The sequence below is a fragment of the Petromyzon marinus genome, chromosome 27, assembly GCF_048934315.1.
Source record: "Petromyzon marinus isolate PM22_M1 ecotype Great Lakes invasive population chromosome 27, UKy_Petmar_22M1.pri1.0, whole genome shotgun sequence".
NCBI classification, from domain to species: Eukaryota; Metazoa; Chordata; class Hyperoartia; order Petromyzontiformes; family Petromyzontidae; genus Petromyzon; species Petromyzon marinus.
Genome location: NC_133693.1, coordinates 6,032,501 through 6,060,281, shown reverse-complemented (window position 1 = coordinate 6,060,281; position 27,781 = coordinate 6,032,501). Strand labels below are relative to the sequence as shown.

Genomic DNA, 27,781 nt, shown 5'->3' with positions numbered 1-27,781 from the left:
GTGATGGTCAACCAGCCAGCCAGCCAGCAAAACTTGTTTTTCCCGAATATACTATTTTTGCATGATCATCATCGTCATCGTCATGGCGTGAACATCGGGCTTGAAAACCGACGTGTTCAAAGTCAGCAAGAAGCTGCTGAAGTTACGGAGGATGCCTGTTGTAAAACCAGGTGGGTTTTAAGACGTTAACATTCAGATTGAAATCTCATTTTGTTTAGGACTTATTTTATGTGTGTGTGTGTTTTGTTTATTGTACGTCCCCTCCCGCCCGCCCGCCCGCACCTCCGATGAGCGCGTTTGGCTACGTACGGTGCAAAGGAAGTTCAACATACATGTGGCTCAACCACCTCAATGAAAAAGTCACAGCTGTTGCTCTCCGTTAACATCGGCCACACATTAAGACGCGATTTAAAAAAAAAAACAACTAAAAAATTTAACCCGACTGAGATTCCCGAATGTACCGATGGAAGGGGATTCCACAATCGCGGAGCACAAAAAAAGCTCTCCTGTGTCTCCCATAGAACACAGATTCCGCGCTTTGTAATCTTCACAATGAGTAGTGCATCATCATCAGCAGCAGCATATCTCGTGAACGGCAGAACGAGATTTTTTTTCTTCCAGCGGAATATGAAAACTTGAGCGGGAGGGTGATTTCACCGCTCCGTCTCCCACGACGTGCGTCGCTCCTCCTGCCGATTCTGTCCTTTCGTTGTTGTTGTTGTTGTTGGTTTGCCACTCTCGTCACCACTCTCGTCACCCGAGGGGAGAGTTGCCAGGCGATGGGAGGAGGATTCGTATATGGGATGATTCGTGGAGTGGAGGATTCGGAGAGGGGAGGGAACCGTAGAGTGGGAGATTGATCGCCGTAATATTTGCGAGGTCTGTCAGTAGGGGGCGGTCAGAATGCACCGAGCCGCGGCTTCGAGTGATGGGGGGGGGGGCGTTGGGGAATTCTGACTCCACGAACGAAGGGGCATTGTGGAGAACGTCAATAACTCAACGGAAATGAGCAATCTATCGCTACTGGGGAGACAAAGGCTGGCCATCCACCCCCGTCGTGTACTGTTCCGGCCTTCATAGGTGCTCGCTAGAAGCACTTGCCCCAACAGTCTGTCCAAGCTATATGGGTCTCCATGTTCTGTTTACGTGACAACCCTTACTAGTTGGCTGTGTCGGGTGGTGGCGGGTTTAAACGACACATTTATATCTTTACGCGATCTAACCCAATAAACCTCTATTAGGGATGATATTGGTCGCGAAATCCTCCTACGTGTTAAACAGGTTTTCGTGTATCTCTACATTTCTCTATGGGTCTCCATATTTCCCTACGGGTCTCTATGCATCTCTGTGGGTATTTATGGGTGTACGGTCGATTATTTGGGTCGCATTGTGGCAGCATTCACGGTGGCGAGATGTTAACTACCTCGCCTGGTATACAGGGGGTTGTGGGTTCGATCCCGCACCCTGACGCCGTGTGGATTTATCTCCACATTTGAGTAAACATGCGTTGAGGGTATTGGGCGAATTAAAAAAGTCCACGTGATAAACCGCTTTGTCGAGCTATCAGCCCGTGGCCAGGTCGCTTCAGTGGACCTTACCCGGTCAAAAAACCAAACCGAATCGTTTTTGTTTGATGGCAATAGCCGCGCCGCCGCCGCTGTTTGTTCAAACGAACCCCCCCACGTGGTGGGTGTGGGGTTAGTGGGGTGGGTTGGTGCGGGTGTAGAGCCTGCCTCCGTCCAGCAATGGAGCGATTATTTCCTTTGGGTCTTTCGGTAAAGTCGCGTAGATTGATTTCGGTTTTTTGTTTCTTCCTGACGACGAACGCTTGTGTTGCGATCGAGACGTCGTAGTTTTTTCTTGTTGTTTTCTTTGATCCTACTATCTACGCGACTTTACCGAGAGACCCAAAGAATAGGAATTCGTGCAGTCACGAAAGCTTTCAGTCAGTGGAGCGACTTTGGAACAGGGCGAGGAGGGCGGGGAGGGAGATGAGGAGGAGGGCGAGGAGGGAGATGAGGAGGAGGGGAGGGAGATGAGGAGGAGGGCGAGGAGGGAGATGAGGAGGAGGAGGAGGAGGGGAGGGAGATGAGGAGGAGGGGAGGAGGGAGATGATGAGGAGGAGGGGAGGGAGATGAGGACGTGTGAGGAGGGGAAGGAGATGAGGAGGGGAGGAGGGAGATGAGGAGGAGAGAGATATGAGGAGGAGGGGAAGAAGGGGAGGGAGATGAGGAGGAGGAGGCCGCCGCCTCCGTGACTTCCCCCATCGCTCCGCTCAGTATGCTGGATGCGACTTCTCGCCCCGGAGTCACTGTCGTTGTTTTTTCTTCCTTCTCCTCCTCCTCCTCCTTCATCTCCTTCTCCTCCTCCTTCTCCTCCTCCTCCTCCTGCTCCTCCTCCTTCTTCTCCTCCTTCTTCTCCAGCCTCCGCCGATTGACTTATTCCCGGGCGCCCATCAGCACGCCAAGTCAATTAGCGCGTCGTGTCGAGTGCATGCGGGGGGGGGGGGATAGGAGATGCCAAGTTTTGTTTTTTATATAACGAAGACAAATATCCCCCCCGCCCGCTCGCCCCCTCCCGGTACACTTGCCCCAACAGACTGTTGGGGCAAGTGCTGTTAGCGAGCACCACCTATGAAGGTGCCCGGCGAGGTACACAAAAAGGGGTGGGTGGCCGGCACCACGCCCGGCCGCCTTTGTCTCCCTCGTTGGCGATGTTTTGCACATCGCGACAGCTGTTCACTCGAGGCTGAGTCGACCTATGGGAAGCACCAAGGATCCGTTCGGATAAAAATCGCCACTGGTTGTTGGTGGCGGTGAGCAGGAATCGAACCCGGGTCGCCGGCTCGTGAGCGCAGAGCTTTAACCGCTGCTCCACTGCTGCCCTGCTATCAAACACACACGGGCACAGAACCTCTTCCGTGGAGCCTCACGACTCGCTGATGAGTACGGACTGTAGGGGGCAAGTGCTGTGAGCGAGCACCCGTGCAGGCCGGCGTGGCACCACTGCCCGGCCACCTTTGTCTCTCCGCTGCTGCTGTTTACACACCGCGCCAAGTACGCATTCAAGGCTGAGTTGACCCACCATAAAGACACACACACACAAACAGACGCACTCACATGCAACCCATACGCGTACTCTCTTCAATGGTCGCGACCCGTTCTGAATGGATCTGCAATAGGACGCACGACTGCCAGTAGGGAGCGGTGATTGCTTCACGCGATCACCACGTGCGTGACCTGGGATTGCATTGCTCAGCGCTTGAGATTGCCCTTCGTGCCTGTATCTACGTGTAGTGTCAGTGATTCGGAGACGAGGTTTGTAGGAGGGCACCCTTCTTTTATTTAGAACATCCACGGTCTCGTCCGCACTCTATCCACGGTCGCTTGGCCTGTACACGACACGAGCCGTCCAACACTGACGGCGCTGACTGAGACAGCCACCAACAACAACAATCCTGCAGCGCAGTGTCTAGCGGAGACAGCAGCGACGACGAGACGAGTCCACTCCCAGAAACCGGCAGCCTCAAGCCCCCCCCGCCCCCCTCCCCCGCTCTCTGCTCATTTTTCATACTCCCAGCGCGGCGCTGGCTCCGCCGCGTCCCTTCTCGAACCCGCCAGCAGGTTCCAGGGGCCTCCTCCTCCGGACGGGTTCCTCCGCGACCCTCGCCCCGGTTCCTCCGCCCTGCCCACACTCCCCACGTGCACGCGCTCAGCCGCCGCGTGCCGCCGGCTGTCCACCGCAGCTGGCCGCTGCTGGCCACCAGCCGGCTGTCCACCACACTACATCTGTATGTACACCTTGTGCTCCTGTAACGCGTGAACTTTCCATCACGCGAATTGGATACAGCGCGATGACTGTGTTGGGGAACACATTTAAAAATAAATATATATATGTATTGAACGCGGATGCGAATTGGATGCAACGCGATCGAGTGAACGGAACTGCGTCGCGCGAGTTAGGAATAAGCGGTTGCACGGCTGCCTCGGCGTAGCATCGCACACGGCATCGGGATACTGCTGGATGCTTCTAGATGCTACCCATGTGTCACGCACGTGTTACCGCAGACTGTGCCTTTACTTTATTAGAACGCGATTTTTCCATTTCGGGAAAAGCAACTGCTGTCACGTTACAGGAGGGCAGACTGTACCTTGAACTTCTTTCGCACAGCACGCAGCCAAACGCTGCCAGGCAGACAGCGGCATGAGGAGTTGACAACTACTTCCTCCGAACGTTGAGGCAGCCAACAACCCCACGTGGTCCGCGCGCCTCCTTGCCGACTCGTTTGTCGTTTGAGTTGAGGGGGCTGCTCCTCCATCACCCTTCCCGTTCTCCCCCCCCAAAAATATTAAAATATGTTTTTAAGATAACAAGCAAAAAATATTAAGATATTTTTTGCTTGTTATCTTACCAGGCAAGGCCCACAGAGATATGTCGCTTCTTTTTCGACGCGTGTTGATTCTAAATGCGGAGGAAAAAAACCGCTGGACCACGGGAAGAGACACACGCAAACTCCAAATATAGAGCAGGCGTCAGGGTCGGGATTGAACCCACGACCTCCTGCATACCAGGCGAGGTAGTTAACATCTCGCCAAAAACACTCACCACACGCTCACCACACGCTCACCACACGCTCACCACACGCTCACCACACGCTCACCACACGCTCACCACACGCTCACCACGCACTTTACACGGCACGTACTATCTCTCTCTCACTCTGCGTCTCGCGTCATTGTTGTTGTTGTTGCTGCTGCTGCTGTTTGCTCTTCTCGCTGTTCTTGGCTCTCGGAAGGCGTCAATATCAGAACGCGCGCTGCTGCTGCTGTTATTACCACAACCCTCCCCTTGCCAGCTGGCGAGGAACACCGCTCCCCCCCCACAATCCCCACCACAGCCCCCCCCCCCCCATAGCTCCCACCACCCAATCTCTCCCCCCCCTACCACACACCCACCCCCCACCCAATCTCTCCCCCCCCACCACACCCCCTTCCCCCCACCCAATATCTCCCCCCACCACACCACACTCACCCCACGATGCGCTCATCAGCCTCCCAGCGCTGCGATTGAGAGAAGCCCTGATGAAAGGCTGGCGCAGTGAGACGGATGGGTGCTGTACACACAAAGACAAAGATCCCCCGTATAGCCTCAACTGATTTGTTTTGTTGTTGTTATTATTATTGGGGGGGTAAGTGCTGTTAGCGAGTCGCACCTATTAAATGCCTGGGTGGGTCAGCACCACGCCCGGCCGCCTTTGTCTCCCGAGTGGCGATGTTTTACCACATTGCACCAGGCACTAATTTGAGGCTGAGTCGACCTAGCGTGAGGCCCAGGACCGGTTTCAGATAATTGTCACCGCACTGCCGTGCCTTGCGTGTGTGTGCACGCATAACCCGCATGCACGAAGGTAAATACACTTTTTCAACACAATCGAGAACCTGTACGATATGCAAAATAAAAATACGGAAACGGCTCTTATTGGTATGCTCTTCTTCTTTGGTTCTTTCGGTAAAGTCACGTAGAATGAGAATAAAATAATAAAATAACACAATAAAATTCTCACGACGTTTCGGCCACAACGCAAGCTCTTATCACACCCATCCTGTGCTCGGAGCACTAAAATTACTGTGCTTTGTTGAGTACTGCAGTACTAATAATAACCTGCCAAGACAATGTGTATTGTTAGGTTCAAAGAAAATAATTATCTACGATTTCAGGAATAATATTCTTACGAAAGAATTGCAGAAATGAACACGAATTGAAAAGTTAGAGCAATTTTAAATCGTGTTCATCTTCTGTGTCAATTACTCCCACCTCCTCGGTGCCAATATATTGTATTAGTATTATTTGTATTATTTAACATCCTCCCAACTTTGTGCTTCTGCCGTTTCAGTTCAACTCAACGTCGATTTGTTAGACGGGGAAAAAAAACCGATAAAAACAATCCGCGTGTAGCCAGTTACCCAGCTAGCTTCGTTGACAACGGCCACGTAGCAGCAGCAGCAGCAGCCACTCACCATCGAGTTATCATCGTTGGGTGTGGACAGGAGCCTAGCCAGCAGCCAAGCGGTGTTCGCTCACTCTCGTGGATGGAGGACGACGCAGAAGAGCCAGGCTGAGGAATCTGCTGGACGTCTGTGGGAGAAAAAAAGGAGCTTAATACCTCATGGGATTCTTCCCAGTATAAATAAAGACTCCGAGTCACGGCCGAGCGTGAAGGCAGTAGCATTCTAAACAAAACTATGAACTATTTATTGTATTTTACCAGGCAAGGCTCACTGAGCTATATAGGTTTTTTTTTTCAGAAGCGACCTGGCTATCACAAACGATAGCTCAACGAAGTGGCTTATCACGTGGAAATTTATAGCAGCCGAAATACTCTAAACGCACGTTTCTAAGTGTGGGGTGGAAGAACATGAAGACCCCGGGGAAAAATCCACGCGACCACGGAGAGAGAGAGAGACACGCAAACTCCAAATATACAGCAGGCGCCAGGATGGGGATCGAAGCCACGACCTCCTGCGTACCAGGAGAGAGTCAACATCTCGTCACTGCGGCGAGATAAGCGCAGTGAGAAGCCGGCACAGCCAACAGTTACACACGCTCAGCGGTCATCGATGCATTAAGTTGTTATCGGCCAATGAATGAGTGTTTATATATGCGGGAGCACCCGGAGAAATCCCATAGATGCGAGGGGGAAACACTCTATCCCATACGGAAGGAACAGGCGTGAAACAGGATCACTTGGTGTGCTTCGATTAAAGGTGCGATTATTTATCGTTTGTTCAAACACTGCTGGTGATATAATTAAAATCTCTTATTGGCAAGTCACTTGGCGTCACGACATGAATACGGCGAAATAATGCGGGCTGGAAATACAATAGAGCTCACATCAAGAGCTCGCCCAGCCTTAGCCAGACCACCAGTTCAAAAAGAACTGAATGCGTGGCCTGCGGTTTGTCGTTTCGAACCACCACGTGGCGATCCCGAGCAGGGAACGTCTGACGATGGAGGCCACGGACGAGGAGGCAACTGACGAGGAGGCTACGGAAGAGTTTCCCATTGGACTATCGGTCGTCAGCGGGCAGAGCCTACGGAGCAACCTCCTCTCTCTCCCACCCCACTGGCCCACCTCCTCATCCATCCAGCCCGTAACCGCGCCCGATGAAACCTCAGGAGGTTCGTGTGGAGCGACAGACGTGGGGGGGGGGGGGGGGGGGGGATTGGGGGCAGCTTCCGCACGGCGTTGTCGCAAAGGGCGAAGCGGCTTCGACCGCTTCGCAGTGACACCCTCCTCCTCCTCCTGCTCCTCCTGCTGCTCCTGCTGCTGCTGCTGCCAGACCGGAGCTGCCCTTGAGTAGGCACGGGGAACTTCTCCAGCTCTCTCCTCAACTGCCCCATCGCTCATTGGGCAGTAGAGGGAGTCGGTGTGGAGGGGGGTGGTGGAGTGTTTGATGACAACAAAAACAATACCCAGGCAGGTACTTGGTTTTGGTGGGGCTAAGTGCTGTTAACGAAAATCTATGAAGGGCCGACACGCTGCACGAGGGGGTGGGTGGTCAGCACCACGCCCGTCCGCCTTTGTCTCACCGGTTACGATGTCGCACCAGGTACTCATTGTAAGGCTGAGTCGGCCAACGCACACACACCCAACACACACAACACACACCCAACCAACACACACAAACACACACACACCCAACACATACACAATACACATACACACCCAACACACACACACACATCCAACACACACCCAACACACACACACACCCAACCAACCCACATCCAACCAACACACACAAACACACACACACACCCAACACACACAACCAACACACACACACCCAACACACACACATAATACACACACACATAACACACACCCAACACACACAACCAACACACACACACCCAACACACACACATAACACACACACATAACACACACCCAACTAACCCACACCCAACCAACACACACATAACACACACCCAACCAACCCACACCCAACCAACACACACACACCCAACCAACACACACACACCCAACCAACACACACACACCCAACACACACACACACCCAACACACACACACTCACTCATCTCCCCCGAAATCGCTGGGCACGTTGGTCGTGACATACGCGGTGGGACTGCCCGACACTCATGGACGGCCCGAGCCAAGGCAATGAAAGCGAACATTAAAAAAATAAAAATAATGAAACACACGCACACAAAATAAAATAAAAAGTTATATTCCGGGAGAGCTGATGGCTGGTGTTGGGCCGACATCACACAGTCGGACTATTACAACAGCCATTACCAGAAGACCCTAATGGATACAAACAAGCTGCGTTGTTTATGGGCCGAGATCACGTTAGTGGGGTGGTGAGTGGGGGGGATATAAGAGACAACAATTATGTATGTATGTAGTGTGTGTGTATACCATCAAATCATAACATCATAACCAGGCATAAACGAGAGACGTTTATATACACTGGGGGCTTTTCCATCAGCATCGCTCCCCCAGACCTCGAATCACCGCACCTACCACTCACCGCCCCTCCTCCTCCCCAACATAATCGCCCCCCCCCTCTCCACCACCACCTTAGTCTTCCCCGTGCTAAGATAAAACGAGAGAAAGTGTATATAGACGTAAGTGACGCTAAGCGTTTTGATTGGAGTTCGCAAATCCAGCCACCTGCTCGCCTAACGCGCCGCCGTTTTACGACTGCTTCTGTGTGTGTCTCTGTGTGTGTGTATGTGTGTGTCTGTGTGTGTGTCTGTGTGTGTATGTGTGTGTGTGTCTGTGTGTGTCTGTGTGTGTGTATGTCTGTGTGTGTCTGTGTGTGTGTGTCTGTGTGTGTCTGTGTGTGTGTGTCTGTGTGTGTCTGTGTGTGTCTGTGTGTGTGTCTGTGTGTGTGTGTCTGTGTGTGTGTGTCTGTGTGTTTCTGTGTGTCTGTGTGTGTGTGTCTGTGTGTTTCTGTGTGTGTCTGTGTGTGTGTGTCTGTGTGTGTGTCTGTGTGTGTCTGTGTGTGTGTCTGTGTGTGTCTGTGTGTGTCTGTGTGTGTCTGTGTATGTATGTCTGTGTGTGTCTCTGTGTATATATGTGTGTGTCTATGTGTGTATGTGTGTGTGTGTCTGTGTGTGTCTGTGTGTGTGTCTGTGTGTGTGTGTGAATGGCGGTTGTTGTTGTGTCTGTGTGTGTGTCTGTGTGTATATGTGTGTGTCTGTGTGTGTGTCTGTGTCTGTGTGTGTGTCTGTGTGTGTCTGTGTGTGTATGTGTGTGCCTGTGTGTGTCTCTGTGTGTGTGTATGTGTGTCTGTGTGTATATGTGTGTGTCTGTGTGTGTATGTGTGTGTCTGTGTGTGTGTGAATGGCGGTTGTTGTTGTGTCTGTGTGTGTGTGTCTGTGTGTGTATGTGTGTGTCTGTGTGTATATGTGTGTGTCTGTGTGTGTATGTGTGTGTCTGTGTGTGTGTGTGTCTGTGTGTCTGTGTGTATATGTGTGTGTCTGTGTGTGTATGTGTGTGTCTGTGTGTGTGTGAATGGCGGTTGTTGTTGTGTCTGTGTGTGTGTCTGTGTGTGTCTGTGTGTGTCTGTGTGTATATGTGTGTGTCTGTGTGTGTATGTCTGTGTGTGTATGTCTGTGTGTGTGTCTATGTCTGTGTGTGTGTGTGCATGTCTGTGTGTGTGTGTGTAGTCCGTGTGTGTCTGTGTGTGTGAATATGTGTGTGTATGTGTGTGTGTCTGTGTGTGTATGTGTGTGTATGTCTGTGTGTGTATGTCTGTGTGTGTGTATGTTTGTGTGTATGTCTGTGTGTGTGTGTGTATGTGTGTGTGTGGGGAGCGATAGTGTAGCAGTTAGCGCGCTGCGCTATGAATCTGGCGACCCGGGTTCGATTCCCGCTCACGCCAACACCAGTGACGATTATCTGAACCGGTCCCGGGCCTCCCCTAGGTCGACTCAGCCTCAAATGAGTACCTGGTGCGGTGTGTAAACATCGCCACTAGGGAGACAAAGGCGGTCGGGCGTGGTGCTGGCCACCCACCCCCTCGTGTACCGTTCCGGCCTTCATAGGTGCTCGCTAACAGCACTTGCCCCTACAGTCTGTTAAGGCTATACGGGGGATCTTTATCTTTATTTTATGTGTGTGTGTATATCTGTGCTGCTCAGTCAGAGGAGGAGTTGGAGACGCTGCTGCTGAGACTGGAGCGTGCCACTAAGAGGTGGGGCCTTACCATCAGCCCCACCAAAACTAAGCACCTGCCTGGGTAATTTGTACCATCGGACACTCCACCCCCACAACTCCCAATCGGTGATGGGGCAGTTGTGGAGAGAGTGGAGAGTTTCCCATACCTGGGCAGTGTGCTTACGACCGGCTCCAATTTAACAGCAGAGGTCTCATTCCGAATCAGTCGAGCGGCAATATCTTTTCATCGGTTGCGTAACGCTTTGTGGAAGCTACCTGGTCTGTCGCTCCGCACTAAGCTTCAGGTCTTCTCGGCCACGGTCATTCCCTCCCTTCTCTACGCTTGCGAAACGTGGACCCCCCTAATGGAACATCTTCGCCGGTTAGAAACATTTAGGCTGGCCTGTCTACGATCCATCCTGGGTTTAACCAGGCTGGATTGTGTGAGGAGCTCACAAATCCTTGAAAGATCTGGGCACGGTCCCATCGATGAGCTCTTCCGGCAGGCAAGGCTGCGTTGGCTGGGTCGTGTAGCCCGCATGCCCAGCCACCGCATGCCGAAACAGCTTTGTTCGGCCGGATCGAGGGGGCTAAACGTGCGCGGCACGAGCTAGAGAAGAGATGGAGTGATGTGGTACAGGAGGACGTGGAGCTGAGTGGACTTGCCGATGACTGGTACCAGCGGTGTCAAGATCGGCCTCTGTGGAGGAGGCTCGTGAAGGACGCTACTGGGCAGTTGGAGGCAGTCGCCCTCCAACAACAACGGATGGCGGAGGAGCGACGCTCACAACAACGAGCGGAGCGCCGGGTGGCTAAAGCACAGCAGGTTGGCACAGTAGGTGCAGAGGTGGTGCATCAGCCAGTCATCTCAGTCAGTCGATCCGTGGCACCTGGGTCTGCCCTGTGACCTCCTGCCAGCGGGCGTTCGACACTTCACGTGGCTTCAAGGTGCACATGGCCTGGCACAAGCGTCGTGGTGACGCCACCGCCACTTAGTGACGAATGGCGGTTGTTGTTGTGTCTGTGTGTGTGTGTGTATGTCTGTGTGTGTGTCTGTGTGTGTGTATGTCTGTGTATGTCTGTGTGTGTGTCTGTGTGTGTATGTGGGGAGCGGTAGTGTAGCGGTTAGCGCGCTGCGCTATAAACCTGGCGACCCGGGTTCGATTCCCGCCAACAGCAGTGAGAATTATCTGAACCGGTCCTGGGCCTCCCCTAGGTCAACTCAGCCTCAAAGGAGTACCTGGTGAGGTGTGTAAAACATCGCCACTGGGGAAACAAAGGCGGTCGGTCGTGGTGCTGGCCACCCACCCCCTCGTGTACCGTTCCAGCCTTCATAGGTGCTCGCTAACATCACTTGGCCCAGCAGTCTGTTCAGGCTACACGGGGGATCTGTGTCACTACCGCTCCTCGCAGAAGGAGCGGTCGTATAGTGGTTAGCGCGCGGCGCCACGAACACGAACCCGCCCATCCAAGTTCGATTACCCGTTCACGGCCAACAGCGCTGGTGACGATGATCTCTACCCGTGGCGTGTTGGGTGTGTGTCGAGGACCCAAGCCTTACAAGTGAGTGGCCGGTGCGATGTGCAAACATCGCCACTGGGGAGACGAAGGCTCCCACCCTCGTGCGCCGTTCCAGCTTTCATAGGTGCGACTCGATTACAGCACTTGCCCTAACAGTCTGTGAAGGCTGTGCTGGGGATCTTTGTCTGCTGCTGGTGGGTTGTGGCAGTAGCGGCAAGAGGAGAGCGGCTCGCAATGACATGGCTGCGCTACCACTAGAGTACATCTATTCAAAGTTGCACTTCTTCGTACGGCTGATGTGATTTACATCGGGGTGGTTGAGCCGGATTGTATGCACGTTGAACTTGAACTTCCTTCGCACCGTACGTAGCCGACCCCGCTGGTCGGAGGTGCGGGGTGAAGGACAACAAACTAAAAACAACAACAGTCAGCCCAAGATTTATAAACGAGTGGCCATTATCAGCGAAGAGCTGAGACGGAACACAACTTTAACTCAGTTTGCGGTGACTGTGGTCGTATGTGATTCATATGATGGTGGTGACTATAATGATGAGCAGCAATAATTAATTGTAAATCGCCTTGGCATTAAGCGATTTATACATCTATATAATACACGGACAGCATCAATCAATAGTGCAAAATGTCGTAAAATTAGTAAAACCGTCATCATCGAAAGTGGTGGTTCTTATCAACAGATATCAAGCGTCATCAGCAGCATCACCATCATCAATCACCATCATGAACAATATGTCGTAATGAAAAGCATAATTACCACTATTTGATAGTGATGGCCATCATCATCCTCATAATCATCGTCATCATCATCGTCATCATCATTGTCGTCATCATCATCGTCATCATCGCCATCATCATGGTCGTCATCATCGTCGTCGTCATCATCATCGTCATTGCCATCATCATGGTCGTCGTCATCATCGTCGTCATCATCGTCATCATCATCGTCATCATTGCCATCATCATGGTCGTCGTCATCATCGTCGTCATCATCATCGCCATCATGGTCGTCATCATCGTCATCATCATCGTCGTCATTGCCATCATCATGGTCGTCGTCATCATCGTCGTCATCATCATCGTCATCATCATCATCGCCATCATCATGGTCGTCGTCATCATCGTCGTCATCATCATCGTCGTCATCATCATCGTCATCATCATCGTCATTGCCATCATCATGGTCGTTATCATCGTCGTCATCATCATCGTCATCATCGTCATCGTCATCATCATCGTCATCATCATCATCATCATCGCCATCATCATGGTCGTCATCATCGTCGTCATCATCATCATCATCGCCATCGTCATCATGATCATCAATCCTGAGTGCCACAATGTTTTTTTATGGCCACGTTAAATTGCTCCTCCTATTAACAGATGGTGTAAAACAAGGACTGTAAGAACAGTTTTTGTTCCCCCCAATAACTATTACTTTGAAACACCTCATCTAAGCACACATTCGAAGAGAGTATCTGTCATCCGGACGCCCTTCCCCCCACACCCACAAAACCAACTGGTTTGAACTCTTACCATCTCATCTCTGACTAAACATTCATAAACAGTATCTGACATCCGGACCCCGTCATAGGAGCGTGGACTTGGCAACAAACTCACACCGGACGAATAATGATTAATAGTAGACAAGATTGGTGTGTATGGAGACACTTTCATTTGGCGTTTCATCCGTACACTAGCTACAAATGATCACACAACAAGGCACGCGGTATATATTTGATTAGCAAACGCACATCGAGAAGAAATGCACACTCCAAGCATATTCACATTGTTCACACCCGGCTAACCACATCCAGGATACCTCTCCCGCTGTGGCTGTGGCTACCTATACTAAGCCAGGTGTACCAGCGACACAAGCACACGCACAGAAACAGAGAATTCAGCGAGGATTTAAGCCCTGGATCTCAATAACAACACGCCGCGTGTTATTCTCAACACCCATCAACACGGTTGTTGTACGAGGGTGGAAAAAAAAATCATGAATGTATGACAATACGGAACGTTGATGCTTCCCACTGGTGCAATTGTAACTATAGAGACCTATTTCAAGTCGTGGCAAGAGATGTTAACAACCTTGCCTGGTATGCAGGAGGTCGTGGGTTCGATCCCGACCATGACGCCTGCTGTGTATTTGGAATTTGCGGTGTCTCTCTCTCACCGTGGTGGTCGCGTGGATTTTTTTCTGCAAGGCCCTCCCGTTTTTCTCTCCACATTTTAGAATCAACGTCACGCGTTTAGAGTATTTGGCTGCTATAAAAGTCCACGTGATGATAAATAAGCCACTTCACGGCAAGGTCGTTAACTACCTTGCCTGGTATACAGGAGGTCGTGGGTTCGATTTCTCTATTTGGAGTTTGCATGATCCCCCCGTGGTCGCATGGAATTTAGAAACATGGGTCTACAGCATTTGGCTGCGAGGAATATCCACGCGATGAGCCACTTCGTTGAGCTGTCATTTGTGGCCAGGTCGCTTCTGAAACAGAGCTACACGGCTCAGTGGGCCTTGCCTGCTAAAGTAGCGATAGCTTTCTTTGCGTCTTTCGGTAAAGTCACGTAGATAGGTTTAAAGTAAAAATAAACTAACAAAAACTACGACGTTTCGATCACAACACGAGCGATCGTCCTCCTGATGACGATCGCTCGTGGTGTGATCGAAACGTCGTTGTTTTTTTTGTTATTTTCTTTCAACCTATCTACGTGACTTTACCGAAAAAACACAAAGAATACGAATTCCTGCAGTCACGAAAGCTTTAAGTCAAGATATAACGATAGTTAATATATAGTTCATAGTATTGGAGTCATGTTATTGCAATGCTATGAAGACAATACAGCAGAAATAAAAAGTGATAATGCACAGCTCCATTAGCAATCCACTGCTGGATGAAGACTTATGTTGTCCGTAGGGGTTTTTTGACCATACTTCACCACGGTGGTCAATGCGGAAAATCCGAGTTCCAGTGGCTGAATGAATGAACGGTGTGTGATTTGATTTATTGTCATCATTTTTTGTCCCCTGTGCCACGTGTGTGTGTGATGTGTGTGAGTGTGTGTAGTCTGTGTGTGTGTGTGATGTGTGTGAGTGTGTGTAGTCTGTGTGTGTGTGATGTGTGTGAGTGCGTGTAGTCTGTGTGTGTGTGTGATGTGTGTGAGTGTGTGTAGTCTGTGTGTGTGTGATGTGTGTGAGTGTGTGTAGTCTGTGTGTGTGTGATGTGTGTGAGTGTGTGTAGTCTCTGTGTGTGTGATGTGTGTGAGTGTATGTAGTCTGTGTGTGTCTGTTGTGTGTGCGTGTGTGTATATATTTCTACGATAAGTGTGCGTGGTGTGTCTATATCATCAATGTGTGTGTCTATATGATCAGTGTGTGTGTCTATATGATCAGTATATGTGTGTCTATATGATCAGTGTGTGTGTCTATATGATCAATGTGAGTGTCTATATGATCAATGTGAGTATCTATATGATCAGTATATGTGTGTGTAGTGTCTGTCTCTATGATCAGTGTGTGTGTGTGGTGTGTCTATATGATCAGTGTGGTGTGTCTAAATGATCAATACTAGTGTGTACCACGCGTCCACCCCACCACCACTGCCACCACCCCCACGCGCCGCTCACTCCGTCACGATCTGCGGGCGAGGGATGCGCCAAGTCCCCGCGGTAAACACGGGGTTGTCGCGCCCAGGGTAGAACCCTCCGCTCCCCCACCCTCCATCTCCTCCTCCCACCCCTCGCCGACCCAGCTGCCGCCACTGGGGATCGCGCTCGCTCCCGCGTGCCCGCGCGCGCCACGCCGTGACGAGGAAGGCGCCCACGGCGCACAGCACCAGGGCGATGCCGCCTCCCAGTGCCAGCAATCCCAGAAAGTTGGAGGAGGAGGAGGAGGCGGGAGAGGAGTCATCTGCGCGCAGCACGAGGGGGGACACGTGCGCACTCACTCCTGCTGCTGTTGCTGCTCGGATTGTCGCTACCTGCGGTGTCCTGGTCTTACCCAGCATCGTACTGGGACATCTCTACAGGTAGCATACTGATTGTGATGTAATAATAATCATCATCATCACCACGGCGACTTGTGACGCCGTGCAGCGGTCGCACAGTATCCGCTCGCTCTTGAAGAGACGGGGAAAGAGGACGACTCAGAGGGAGAGAGAGGACGACTCAGAGAGAGAGAGGACGACTCAGAGAGAGAGGACGACTCAGAGAGAGAGAGAGGACGACTCAGAGAGAGAGAGAGGACGACTCAGAGAGAGAGGACGACTCAGAGAGAGAGAGAGGACGACTCAGAGAGAAGACGACTCAGAGAGAGAGAGGACGACTCAGAGAGAGAGAGAGAGAGGACGACTCAGAGAGAGAGGACGACTTAGAGGGGGAGAGGACGACTCAGAGGGAGAGAGAGGACGACTCAGAGAGAGGACGACTCAGAGAGAGAGGACGACTCAGAGAGAGAGGACGACTCAGAGGGAGAGAGAGGACGCCTCAGAGAGAGGACGACTCAGAGGGAGAGGACGACTCAGAGGGAGAGAGAGGACGACTCAGAGAGAGAGGACGACTCAGAGGGAGAGAGAGGACGACTCAGAGGGAGAGAGAGGACGACTCAGATAGAGGACGACTCAGAGGGAGAGAGAGAGGACGACTCAGAGAGAGAGGACGACTCAGAGAGAGAGGACGACTCAGAGAGAGAGGACGACTCAGAGGGAGAGAGAGGACGCCTCAGAGAGAGGACGACTCAGAGGGAGAGGACGACTCAGAGGGAGAGAGAGGACGACTCAGAGAGATAGGACGACTCAGAGGGAGAGAGAGGACGACTCAGAGGGAGAGAGAGGACGACTCAGAGAGAGGACGACTCACAGAGAGAGAGGACGACATAGAAAACCGGGGGAACAGAGAGAGAGTAGGGCAAGAGGGGGTAGAGAGAGAGGCGGTAGAGAGAGAGGGGGTAGAGAGAGAAGGGGGTAGAGAGAGAGGGAAGGGTTAAGGAGGAGGAGGAGGAGCAGAGCGTGATTCTTCGTCTTGATGTTTGTGTCTACGAAGAAAGTAGCACAGATTGATTTTGTTGCACAATGGTAAAACACCTAAAATCTTCCATTCAAAAAGTACGGGGGTGTGGAGCACATAAAACAAAGCAATGGAAAAAACAAGCAAAGTGCCGACTAAACCGAGCATCTTCTTGTTTCCTATGATCGTAAAAAAAGGAGAGAGAGGGGACGACTCAGAGAGAGAGAGAGGAAGGCTCAGAGGAGGAACCACGCGGCGGTGATGTGCCGGCGCTACCAACCATTGCCCAAGTTCTGCTGTTCTATATATATGTGTTAAGGTGTTTTCATCCAATAATGGGTGTTTATATGTGGGTGGAAACTGGCGTACCCCGATAAACTAAACGTAAGTATTGTATTTATCAGCTAAAGCCCACTGAGCTATTGAGTTATTTTGCAGAGGCGACCCGGCCACATAACGCGATGATAGCTCGCCGAAGTGGCCCATCACATGCAGGAAATTTATAGTCGCCAAACAATCCAAACACAAGCGTGCGAGCGAGCGAACGAGCGAGGGGGCAACGCTCTATCCCGCACAGGTGGACAGATGGGGATCGCTCCTTTGCTGTGCCGCCTTCCCCTGGCGAGTGGGGGGGGGGGGGGGGGGGTACGGCTCATTCCCCCTTGACTACCCACGGGGGTACGGCTCATTCCCCCTTGACTACCCACGGGGGGTACGGCTCCTTCCCCCTTGACTACCCACGGGAAGGGAGTTTCACAACTATCTGTGCGGTGATCCGCCAACCCTCGCCGACGCCTCCACGGTGCTCGATTACAGCCAGCCACGTGCATAGCCGACACCGCCCGGCATATCGACGGATTCGCCATACTTCACCATGTAGGCCAGTGCGGGTTGGTAAAGCGGTCGGGCACCGTGCTAATGGGGGGGGGGGGGCGTACGGTGCGAAAGAAGTTCAACATACATGCATGTCATGGATTCGTAGCGGAGTGCGCTAATCACGGCGCCACCACTCAATCGAACCGACAAATAACCCGTGAGTAGAAAGCGTGATTGGAAACACGGCAATTCACAACGAGCACGTGGTTTAGAGGAAAGTGCACAAGCTTGGGATACGGGGAAGGACTTCATCTAGCAGCGGAATGACCATGGCTGATGGCGATTGCTGCTGCTGTGGAAGCCAGATTGGGTCAAACCTACCTTCAGGCATGGAGTCGGACTCGTCGGACTGGACTCTCTCTCGATCAAACCTACCTTCAGGCATGGAGTCGGACTCGTCGGACTGAAATCTCTCGATCAAACCTACCTTCAGGCATGGAGTCGGACTCGTCGGACTGGACTCTCTCAATCAAACCTACCTTCAGGCATGGAGTCGGACTCGTCGAACTGGACTCTCTCGATCAAACCTACCTTCAGGCATGGAGTCGGACTCGTCGGACTGGACTCTCTCTCGATCAAACCTACCTTCAGGCATGGAGTCGGACTCGTCGGACTGGACTCTCTCTCTCGATCAAACCTACCTTCAGGCATGGAGTCGGACTCGTCGGACTGGACTCTCTCTCTCGATCAAACCTACCTTCAGGCATGGAGTCGGACTCGTCGGACTGGACTCTCTCTCGATCAAACCTACCTTCAGGCATGGAGTCGGACTCGTCGGACTGGACTCTCTCTCTCGATCAAACCTACCTTCAGGCATGGAGTCGGACTCGTCGGACTGGACTCTCTCTCTCGATCAAACCTACCTTCAGGCATGGAGTCGGACTCGTCGGACTGGACTCTCTCTATCCGCCGCGACGACAGCACGCGGTGGCCCTGAACGCCGCTCCTGGGCTCCGAACCCTGGGCCTCGGCCACGCCGTCGCAATCCTATTGGAGCAGAGCGCACCAATCAGACGCGGCGGGAAGAAACGAGGCCGCGTTGCAGGTGAACGAGGCAAGAGGCATTGACGGTGTCGTGGACGTTGTGCGGCAGTCAATATCTAGCTGTGATATTACCTCTGCAGCCGTTTCCTTCGGCTAAGTTCCAGCTCTCAGAATGAAAATATTTGCTTTGGACTGTCATGCGCTCAACGTTACCCTCGTATCTCAGAGCGGCAGCTCTCTCTGTCGCGTGGACCACGTGTCCCAGACAGAGGTAACTCGGCGATATCCACGTTCTTGGGGTCCTTCTCCACGACGCCGATGAGTTGCGCCGCTCAGAAATAGCCTCGGCGAGCACAAGCGTGCCTCGCAATCGACCCTCTCGTTTCCAGCCACTCCAAAGGTGGGAATTTAACCGCCCTCGATTCCAGAGGTCACTGCAAACCCAGAGGTCATTTGAAGGAATCTCGGGACTAGCCCCCCCTCTCCCCCCACCTCCCAAATAGATATATTTTGGTTTAAACCGCAGCAGTTCGTACCGGAGCGCAGAAGCCCGCGCAGATGCCGAGTTGGCAGTGGATGTAGACGGAGTCGGCGTCGATGATCGTGAACACCTTGACGCTGAACACGGCGCTCGTGTTCACCCCGTTGCCCTGGTGGATGGCCACCGACTCCTCGACCGGGCAGCTGGCGTCAACACCAAAGACAAAGATCCCCCGTATAGCCTTTAACCAGACTGCCGGGGCAAGTGCTGTTAGCGAGCGCCTTTGAAGGCCGGTACAGGCGCACGAGGGGAGTGGGTGGCCGACACCACCCCCGGCCGCCGTTGTGTCCCCAGCGGCGATGTTTGCACACCGCCAACAGGTACTCAATTCAGGTGGAGTCGACCTAGGGGAGGCCCAGGACCGGTTCGCATAATCGTCACCGGTGTTGGCCGTGAGCGGGAATCGAACTCGGGTCGCCGGGTTCGTAGCGCAGCGTAGCGCTAACCGCTGCGCCACCGCTCCCCGCACGCACACACACACGTGACACGTGCCCCACGGTAGTCCCGCACCCCCTGCCTCCCCCGACGGGGTCAGACGATTAATCGGTCGACGCGGTCTTTCGTTTAATTCATCCTCACAGCAGCAGCAGCAGTGGCTTTTGGCTGACCATCGAGCAAAGACGGTCACTGCACCACGCGCGTTCGGATGCGCGTCTGCGGACGTCTGGAACCCCCTCTTCCTTCCGATATTAGACAGCAACTGGAGCCATGCAATTTTAAATAATCTCGATTGACAAACTCACTTCTTTAAAACTTATGTTTGTGTTTTGTTTGTTATCCTGCCCCCCGCACCTCCGATATGCGCGGTTGGCTCAGAGCAATGCGAAAGTTAATTCAACACACACATAATACATCTCGATTTAAAGCTTTCGTCTCACGACGTTTCGGCCACAACACAAGTAGCCTTCTTCAGGTGAAGGAACAGAACTGTCGGGATGACAGCGCTTCAAGACATAATACATCCAAACAATTTAAGGGACACATCCTTTTTTTAAGCCAAGGCCCGCCCGTACGTAAGTTACCATTCGTTGCTGGAACGTTTCAACCCTTCCAATTGGATCAACGCAGGGAGGTGGTCTCCAACCAAAAATAACAAAGGAATTTGCTCAAATAAAACTTCGATATATCAAGAGCCACAATGCACTGTGGTGAATTCCAGACGGTGGAACGTCACGAAGCACATCCTTGAAGAGCCCCGTGCCGTTCCCAAGTCGCAGATTTTCCGACCCCTGGATCAATGATAATGATAATAATAATGCTAATAATGATCGCCCCTCCTGTGAAGGTCCGTTGGCTTGGTTGAGAAGTTGGTGATTGTGGTTTGGGATGTGTAGACCGAAGTCGACTGATTGATCTCTTGTGACAACTTTTTCTGTTGTTTGCCTTTTGCTTTGGTGCCATTAATTTATTTGTTAACGCATTTTTGTTTATTTGCTTGGCAGTATGGGGTTTCATTCACATGGCAGTAGCTGTATGCAGGATATGTTCGTTATGGGATGCAATTAACATGCATGGCGCAATATAAAATACAATTATTATTATTATTAGAACACTTGGGTGAATCTAAGGCCATAAATGTTGTGAGACTGTTTGAATGTGTATCTGTAAACGCAAGACTAAAACAGGTAAAGTTGTTGTTGTTGTTATTCTTGGTTCTTTCGGTAAAGTCACGTTGAAGGGAAACAATGAAATATATATTTTATTATTTTATTGTTTCCCTTCAACGTGACTTTACCGAAAGAACCAAGAATATGAATCACTGCAGTCACGAAAGCTTTAAATCAAAATTGTTGTTGTTTGTTTATTTGTTTTAAGATCTGTACGCTCAGGCATTATCATCAACATCATCATCATCGTCGTCTTCGCCTGCCTCACCCCGGTGGGCCGATGAGGGGGTAGGGGGTCCCTCGCCGCGGCTCTGGGCTCGCGCTCGCCCAGCACGACTCGAGGAGCAGCGCCAGCGTCGCCGAGTCGTTGTGGAGCCGCGCGCCCACGAAGAGCGACTCGGCGGTGCGCAGGCGCAGGGCGCCACGCACGGGGTCCGCGATGTCCGGGGAGGCGAGCAGCAGTAGCGAGGCGACCAGCACCCCCGATGCGGACAGCTCCACCTCCACCTGGCTGTGATGGACATGCGGCACGCCACGTCGAGTATCCACCGCGACATCTCGCTATGACAGCAGCAGCAGCAGCAGCGAGGCGACCAGCAGCCCCGAGCCGGACAGCTCCACCTCCACCTGGCTGTGATGGACATGCGGCACGCCACGTCGAGTATCCAGCGCGACATCTCGCTATGACAGCAGCAGCAGCAGCGAGGCGACCAGCACCCCCGATGCGGACAGCTCCACCTCCACCTGGCTGTGATGGACATGCGGCACGCCACGTCGAGTATCCAGCGCGACATCTCGCTATGACAGCAGCAGCAGCAGCGAGGCGACCAGCACCCCCGATGCGGACAGCTCCACCTCCACCTGGCTGTGATGGACATGCGGCACGCCACGTCGAGTATCCACCGTGACATCTCGCTATGACAGCAGCAGCAGCAGCAGCGAGGCGACCAGCACCCCCGAGCCGGACAGCTCCACCTCCACCTGGCTGTGATGGACATGCGGCACGCCACGTCGAGTATCCACCGCGACATCTCGCTACGACAGCAGCAGCAGCAGCAGCGAGGCGACCAGCACCCCCGATGCGGACAGCTCCACCTCCACCTGGCTGTGATGGACATGCGGCACGCCACGTCGAGTATCCACCGCGACATCTCGCTATGACAGCAGCAGCAGCAGCAGCGAGGCGACCAGCACCCCCGATGCGGACAGCTCCACCTCCACCTGGCTGTGATGGACATGCGGCACGCCACGTCGAGTATCCACCGCGACATCTCGCTACGACAGCAGCAGCAGCAGCAGCGAGGCGACCAGCACCCCCGATGCGGACAGCTCCACCTCCACCTGGCTGTGATGGACATGCGGCACGCCACGTCGAGTATCCACCGCGACATCTCGCTATGACAGCAGCTGCAGCAGCAGCAGCGAGGCGACCAGCACCCCCGAGCCGGACAGCTCCACCTCCACCTGGCTGTGATGGACATGCGGCACGCCACGTCGAGTATCCACCGCGACATCTCGCTATGACAGCAGCAGCAGTAGCAGCGAGGCGACCAGCACCCCCGAGCCGGACAGCTCCACCTCCACCTGGCTGTGATGGACATGCGGCACGCCACGTCGAGTATCCACCGCGACATCTCGCTATGACAGCAGCAGCAGTAGCAGCGAGGCGACCAGCACCCCCGAGCCGGACAGCTCCACCTCCACCCGGCACGCCACGTCAGGTATACACGTATGGGGAGGTGTGTGGGGGTCTTGGGGGTAGGAGGTTGTGGACAGCTAGGGGGTACGGGGGCTATGGGGTATGGGGGGGGGGTCTGTGTGTGGGAGGTTAGGAAATATGGGGGGGGGGGGAGTTTGTGTGTGTGGTGGGCTAGGGGGTATGAGGGGGCTCTGTGAGTGGGGGGCTAGGGGGGTATTTGGGGGTTTTGTGTATTTGCAGCTAGGGGGGTATGTGGGGACTCTGTGTGTTTGGAGCTAGGGGGTATGGGGGGGCTCTATGAGTGGCGGGCTACGGGGTATGGGGGGGCTCTGTGAGTGGGGGGCTAGGCGGGTATGTGGGGTTCTGTGTGGGAGGCTAGGGGGTATGGGGGGCTCTGTGTGGGAGGCTAGGGGAGTATGGGGGGGGGTCTGTGTTTGGAGCTAGGGGGTATGTGGGGCTCTGTGTGGGAGGCTAGGGGGGTATGGGGGGGTCTGTGTGTGGGGGGCTAGGGGGGTATGGGGGGCTCTGTGTGTGGGGGGCTAGGGGGGTATGTGGGGCTCTGTGAGTGGGAGGCTAGGGGGGTATGGGGGGCTCTGTGTGTGGGGGGCTAGGGGGGTATGTGGGGCGGGGGCTCACGTGAGCTCGGGGTGCAGGTCTCCCGGCAGGCTGGCGATGATGGCCGCGGGGTAGGTGCACGTGTAGTTGAGTTGCAGCGTGTAGCGCAGCACTGGCGAGCGCCGCTCCGTGTAGCGCAGCGCGTTGCTGTAGCTGATGAGCGACTCGGAGCGCTGCGGACAGCAACAATAAACAACAGCGATAAATAGGGTAAAAGGTAGGGTAGAGTGATTGTATTGTGGTGAGGCAAAAGGTAGGGTAAAGGTAAGGTAAAAGGTTAAAAACAACGAGCCTACCTTTACCCTACCTTTTACCTTACCACAATACAATGACTCTACCCTACCTTTTACCCTTCAGCAGGTAAGGTAAGAGGTAAAAGGTAAAAAGCAATGAGCCTACCTTTACCCTACCTTTTACCCTTACCTCATACAAATTACCCGATTACAGGGTAGTAATTGCTGGGGTACTACGCATGAACAAGGTTTCTAACAGGTAAATGCTAGGTAGAGCGCTTTATTCATCTAGAATACTTTCGATGATTCCAATTTTACACGCTTTCTTTTAAGTCACTGTGTTGTTGTTGTTGTTGTCGTTGTTGTATCCTCAAATCTTGTAACTCAATTTTAACCCACTTCCAAATGTGGTATCGACTGCGAACTTGGTATACTTATGTCATACTGATGACAATACTATATTCTATCATTAAAAATAAATATGTGTAAACATTATTTTTTTTATGTTATGTTTCGGCTTGGGTCTAATTGTCCACGGTAAACTGACGTTGGCTGTAATTGCCCACGGTCCCTTACGTTGTGGCAAGCTTCGGGGCCACTTCCTGGACTCGTGGAGCTCTGCCATTACTAGTAGGGTACATTTCATTAAAGCGTGTTTTTAAAAGTTTAAAAAAAAATTATTACTTATTAAATGAAGGCCACGGACTGCGCCATGAAGCTTTTAGCGGTAAACAAGGCACCGTATTTACCGGGTTAATACTTCACGCTACCTTTACCCTACCGGGTAATTCTTCAGAGCTACCTTTACCCTACTACCCTTTACCTTACCCCTTGGCATGTCGACATCTTTACCCTTTATCTTTACCCTTTTACCCGGTAAAAAAGTAAATTACCTTGCCGAGGCCTAGCGATAAATAACAACATCATAATAAATCACAACAACACACAGCGTACAACGAATGACAATAATAACGAACAACAACATAATAACAATATAATAAATAACAACAACAAACAACGTAACAACAACGAACAATAACAAATATTAACGTAATTAACAACATCGATAAACAGCAATAACAACAAACGGCAGACACAAACAAACGCGACACACCATCACAATAACAGACGACAGCAGCAGCCGCAGCATCATAAGCAATGCGTGTCTCTGTGTGCCTGAAAACATCGTCACGAGAGATACAAAGGCGGCCGGGCAGGGCCTGTTGCTGGCCACCCACACCCTCGCGTGCCGTGTCGGCCTTCATAGATGCCCGCTCACGAGCACTTGCCCTGACAGCCCGTTAAAGGCTATCCGGGCGATCTTTGCCTCTGCGAGCCTCTGGCGAGGCCAGTGTTCTTTACGATTTTTTTCCGAGGCGGGGAGTTACAAGACATCGGCGTCAGACCGCCGCCACACATTTTGAAACCATTGGGGGTTTGCCAGCAGCACGATGATGACGATGATGATGATGTGGGCGGTGTTTTCACTCTTTGCGTAATTGTGTCCGGGGGGGGGGGGCGCACTAAAAGCCACCAGCGACCGACAGTGACTCGCGGGGGGCCATGCAATTGTAGTGTGATAGCGCCGGCTGGTGGCCAGCAGCGGCCAGCTGCGGTGGACAGACGGCGTGGGGCGTGTGGGCAGGGCGGAGGAACCGGGGCGAGGGTCGCGGAGGAACCCGTCCGGAGGAGGAGGCCCCTGGAACCTGCTGGCGGGTTCGAGAAGGGACGCGGCGGAGCCAGCGCCGCGCTGGGAGTATAAAAATGAGCAGAGAGCGGGGGAGGGGGGCGGGGGGGGGCTTGAGGCTGCCGGTTTCTGGGAGTGGACTCGTCTCGTCGTCGCTGCTGTCTCCGCTAGACACTGCGCTGCAGGATTGTTGTTGTTGGTGGCTGTCTCAGTCAGCGCCGTCAGTGTTGGACGGCTCGTGTCGTGTACAGGCCAAGCGACCGTGAAGAGAATGCGGACGAGAGCGTGGATGTTCTAAATAAAAGAAGGGTGCCCTCCTACAAACCTCGTCTCCGAATCGTCAACACGACACAATGAAAACCCGCTGCGCTATGCGTACGCGTGCGTGCCTCTAAATGTGCGCCCGTGCGTCTGTGCCTCTCACCGTGACGCGGGTGCCGCAGCCCATGAGGGAGTCGGTGCGGAACAGCCACGAGCGTGGTCCGCCGGCCCCCTCCTCTGATCCCTCGGCCCCCTCTCCCCCCTCCCCTCCTCCACCCGCCCCCCACAGCGCCACCCCCCCACAACGACGATCGTTCAAGTGCAGATCGGGCAGCTGAAGAGGACAACGTCGTCACCGTCATCATCTTTCACTTCGTCGTCGTCATCGACACCATCGTTACCGACACCGTCAACACAAACATCATCATCAACATCATCATTAACGTCATAGTAAATCGCATCAACACTATCGTCACCATCATCATCATCAACATCGTAAACACAAACATCATCATGAACGTCATCATTAAAGTTATCGTAAATCGCATCAACACTATCGTCACCATCATCATCATCGTCATCATCGTTTTCATTGTCGTCATCGACACCATCATCACCGACACTGTCAACACAAACAACATCATGAACGTCATAGTAAATCGAATCAACACTATTATCATCACCACCATCAACATCGTCATAGTCATCATCGTTTTCATCATCGTCACCGACACCATCATCACCGACACTGTCAACACAAACATCATCATCATTAACGTCATCGTAAATCGCATCAACACCATCATCGCCACCATCATCAACATAATAATCATCGATATCATCGTCAACATAATAATCATGTAATCACCATCATGGTCACACACACACTCATAATCATCAATTGATCATCACAAGCGTTTTAATAATCAATTAATAATCATCACGAACACTCATTATTGCCATCATCAATGCATCATCATCATCAAACATACTCATCGTCTCCATCAAGTTATTATCATCGTGATATGTCATGACACTCATCACCATAATCAATTAATCATCGCGATTACAGATACTTGATGGAAAACATTCGCCGTCACGATCATATTTATCATTATTATCACACGTACATCCAATGTCAACATTCATCATCATCGTCATCATCAATCACCTGGATTCCACGTTTCAGGAAGAAACTCGGTTCCACACGCAACTCGACTCCGTCACTCCCGCAGAGAACACGCATCCCCAGGTCTCCCGGCAAACCTGCGTCACCACCATCATCATTATCAACATCATCATCATCAACGACACCATCATCGTTATCAGCACCATCATCATCAACAACGACACCATCATCGTTATAATCAGCACGATCAACAACAATGCCACTATCACCATCATCAGCAGCAGCACCATCATTATTATCCAAAATGACACTCACCATCATCACCATCAGCACCATCATTAGTATCCACAATGTCACTATCACCACCATCAGCAGCACTTTTATTTCAAACAGTTTCCGAGCACAGGTGCCCAAAACGTCCAGCGGCCCGCAACAAACAGCACCGTCTCGCTACGTCTTTCAGACTAATTCCATGCTTGCGTCGCCACGATCACACAGGCAAGCTCCATTCAATACAAAGTTCACACTGAAATTCCTGCGAGTCCCCTCGTTTTAACAACGAATTATGCCATCATCCAACGCTGTTAATCGACACAGGTATCGAGTGGACTTGTCCAGGACGCGTCACGATGGCTAGAATGGACGATAGACGATGGTGGAGAGTAAAAAACGGGGTGCCACGGTGGCTAGGAGATGTTAACTACCTCGCCTGGTATGCAGGAGGTCGTAGCTTCGAACCCGACGCTGACGTTCTGCTGCTGTATATTTGGAGTTTCCGTGTCTCTCTCTATCCCCCCGTGGTGGTCACGTGGATTTTTGTACGGGTTCTCCGGTTTTCCCCTCCACATTCAGAATCGACATGGTGCGTTTGCAGTATTTGGCCACTGCTTTCCATTACATTTCCACGTGATGATAAATAAGCCGCTTCGTTTAGCTATCATTTGTGGCCAGTTCGCTTCTGAAAAATAACTGAACAGCTCAGTGGGCCTTACCTGGTAAAATAAAAATTAAAAAGTTTAGTTTCAGATTAACTACGGAGCGGTTCCGAGAAAGAATGACGCCCGCCGTGGGAGATGGAGCGATGGAATTCAGTTCGCGTGCAAGGCGGCTCCTGGGTGGTATGTTTGCTGCATCGCAGCGATCGCGAGGGGGTGGCGACGGGCTTGCGGAGAGGCTTCATCCAGCAGCGGATGGACCGTGGCGACGAGGATGACTCGCTGACCTCCCGCGTCCCCTACGGGACATCCGCGAACGAGAGCTTCAATGCTCATCATATTCCTTCTGCAGTCTCAATAGAGAGCGCCGTGAAATGCTGTGCAGTGAAGAGCTAGCGCCTCACACACACACAAATATATATACGTATGTGAAAAAAGAGAACATCACGTTGTTGTACAGAACTCGTTCTCTGATATC

The 27,781-nt window shown here is 52.3% G+C and overlaps 1 protein-coding gene and 1 long non-coding RNA gene across 4 annotated transcripts in view; both read right to left on the bottom strand.

Moving 5' to 3' along the window:
* Window positions 1–13,378: 13,378 nt before the first annotated feature.
* On the bottom strand, window positions 13,379–21,421 carry LOC116946706 (pancreatic secretory granule membrane major glycoprotein GP2-like). Its single transcript, XM_032961936.2, has 5 exons — window positions 21,401–21,421; window positions 21,013–21,305; window positions 19,133–19,280; window positions 18,476–18,599; window positions 13,379–15,642 (listed from the first exon to the last, which is right to left on the bottom strand). The coding sequence occupies exons 1-5, from the start codon at window positions 21,419–21,421 to the stop codon at window positions 15,356–15,358; spliced, it is 873 nt and encodes a 290-aa protein (XP_032817827.2). The 3' UTR covers window positions 13,379–15,355.
* Window positions 21,422–25,522: 4,101 nt separating this feature from the next.
* LOC116946511 (uncharacterized) overlaps window positions 25,523–27,781 on the bottom strand; it is a 10,241-nt gene continuing 7,982 nt past the window's right edge. For all 3 annotated transcript variants that reach the window (XR_004403563.2, XR_012945449.1, XR_012945450.1), the window contains 2 exons: window positions 26,411–26,505; window positions 25,523–25,573 (listed from right to left, as the gene is read on the bottom strand). This is a non-coding gene — a long non-coding RNA (uncharacterized LOC116946511). The remainder of the gene's footprint in view (window positions 25,574–26,410; window positions 26,506–27,781) is intronic.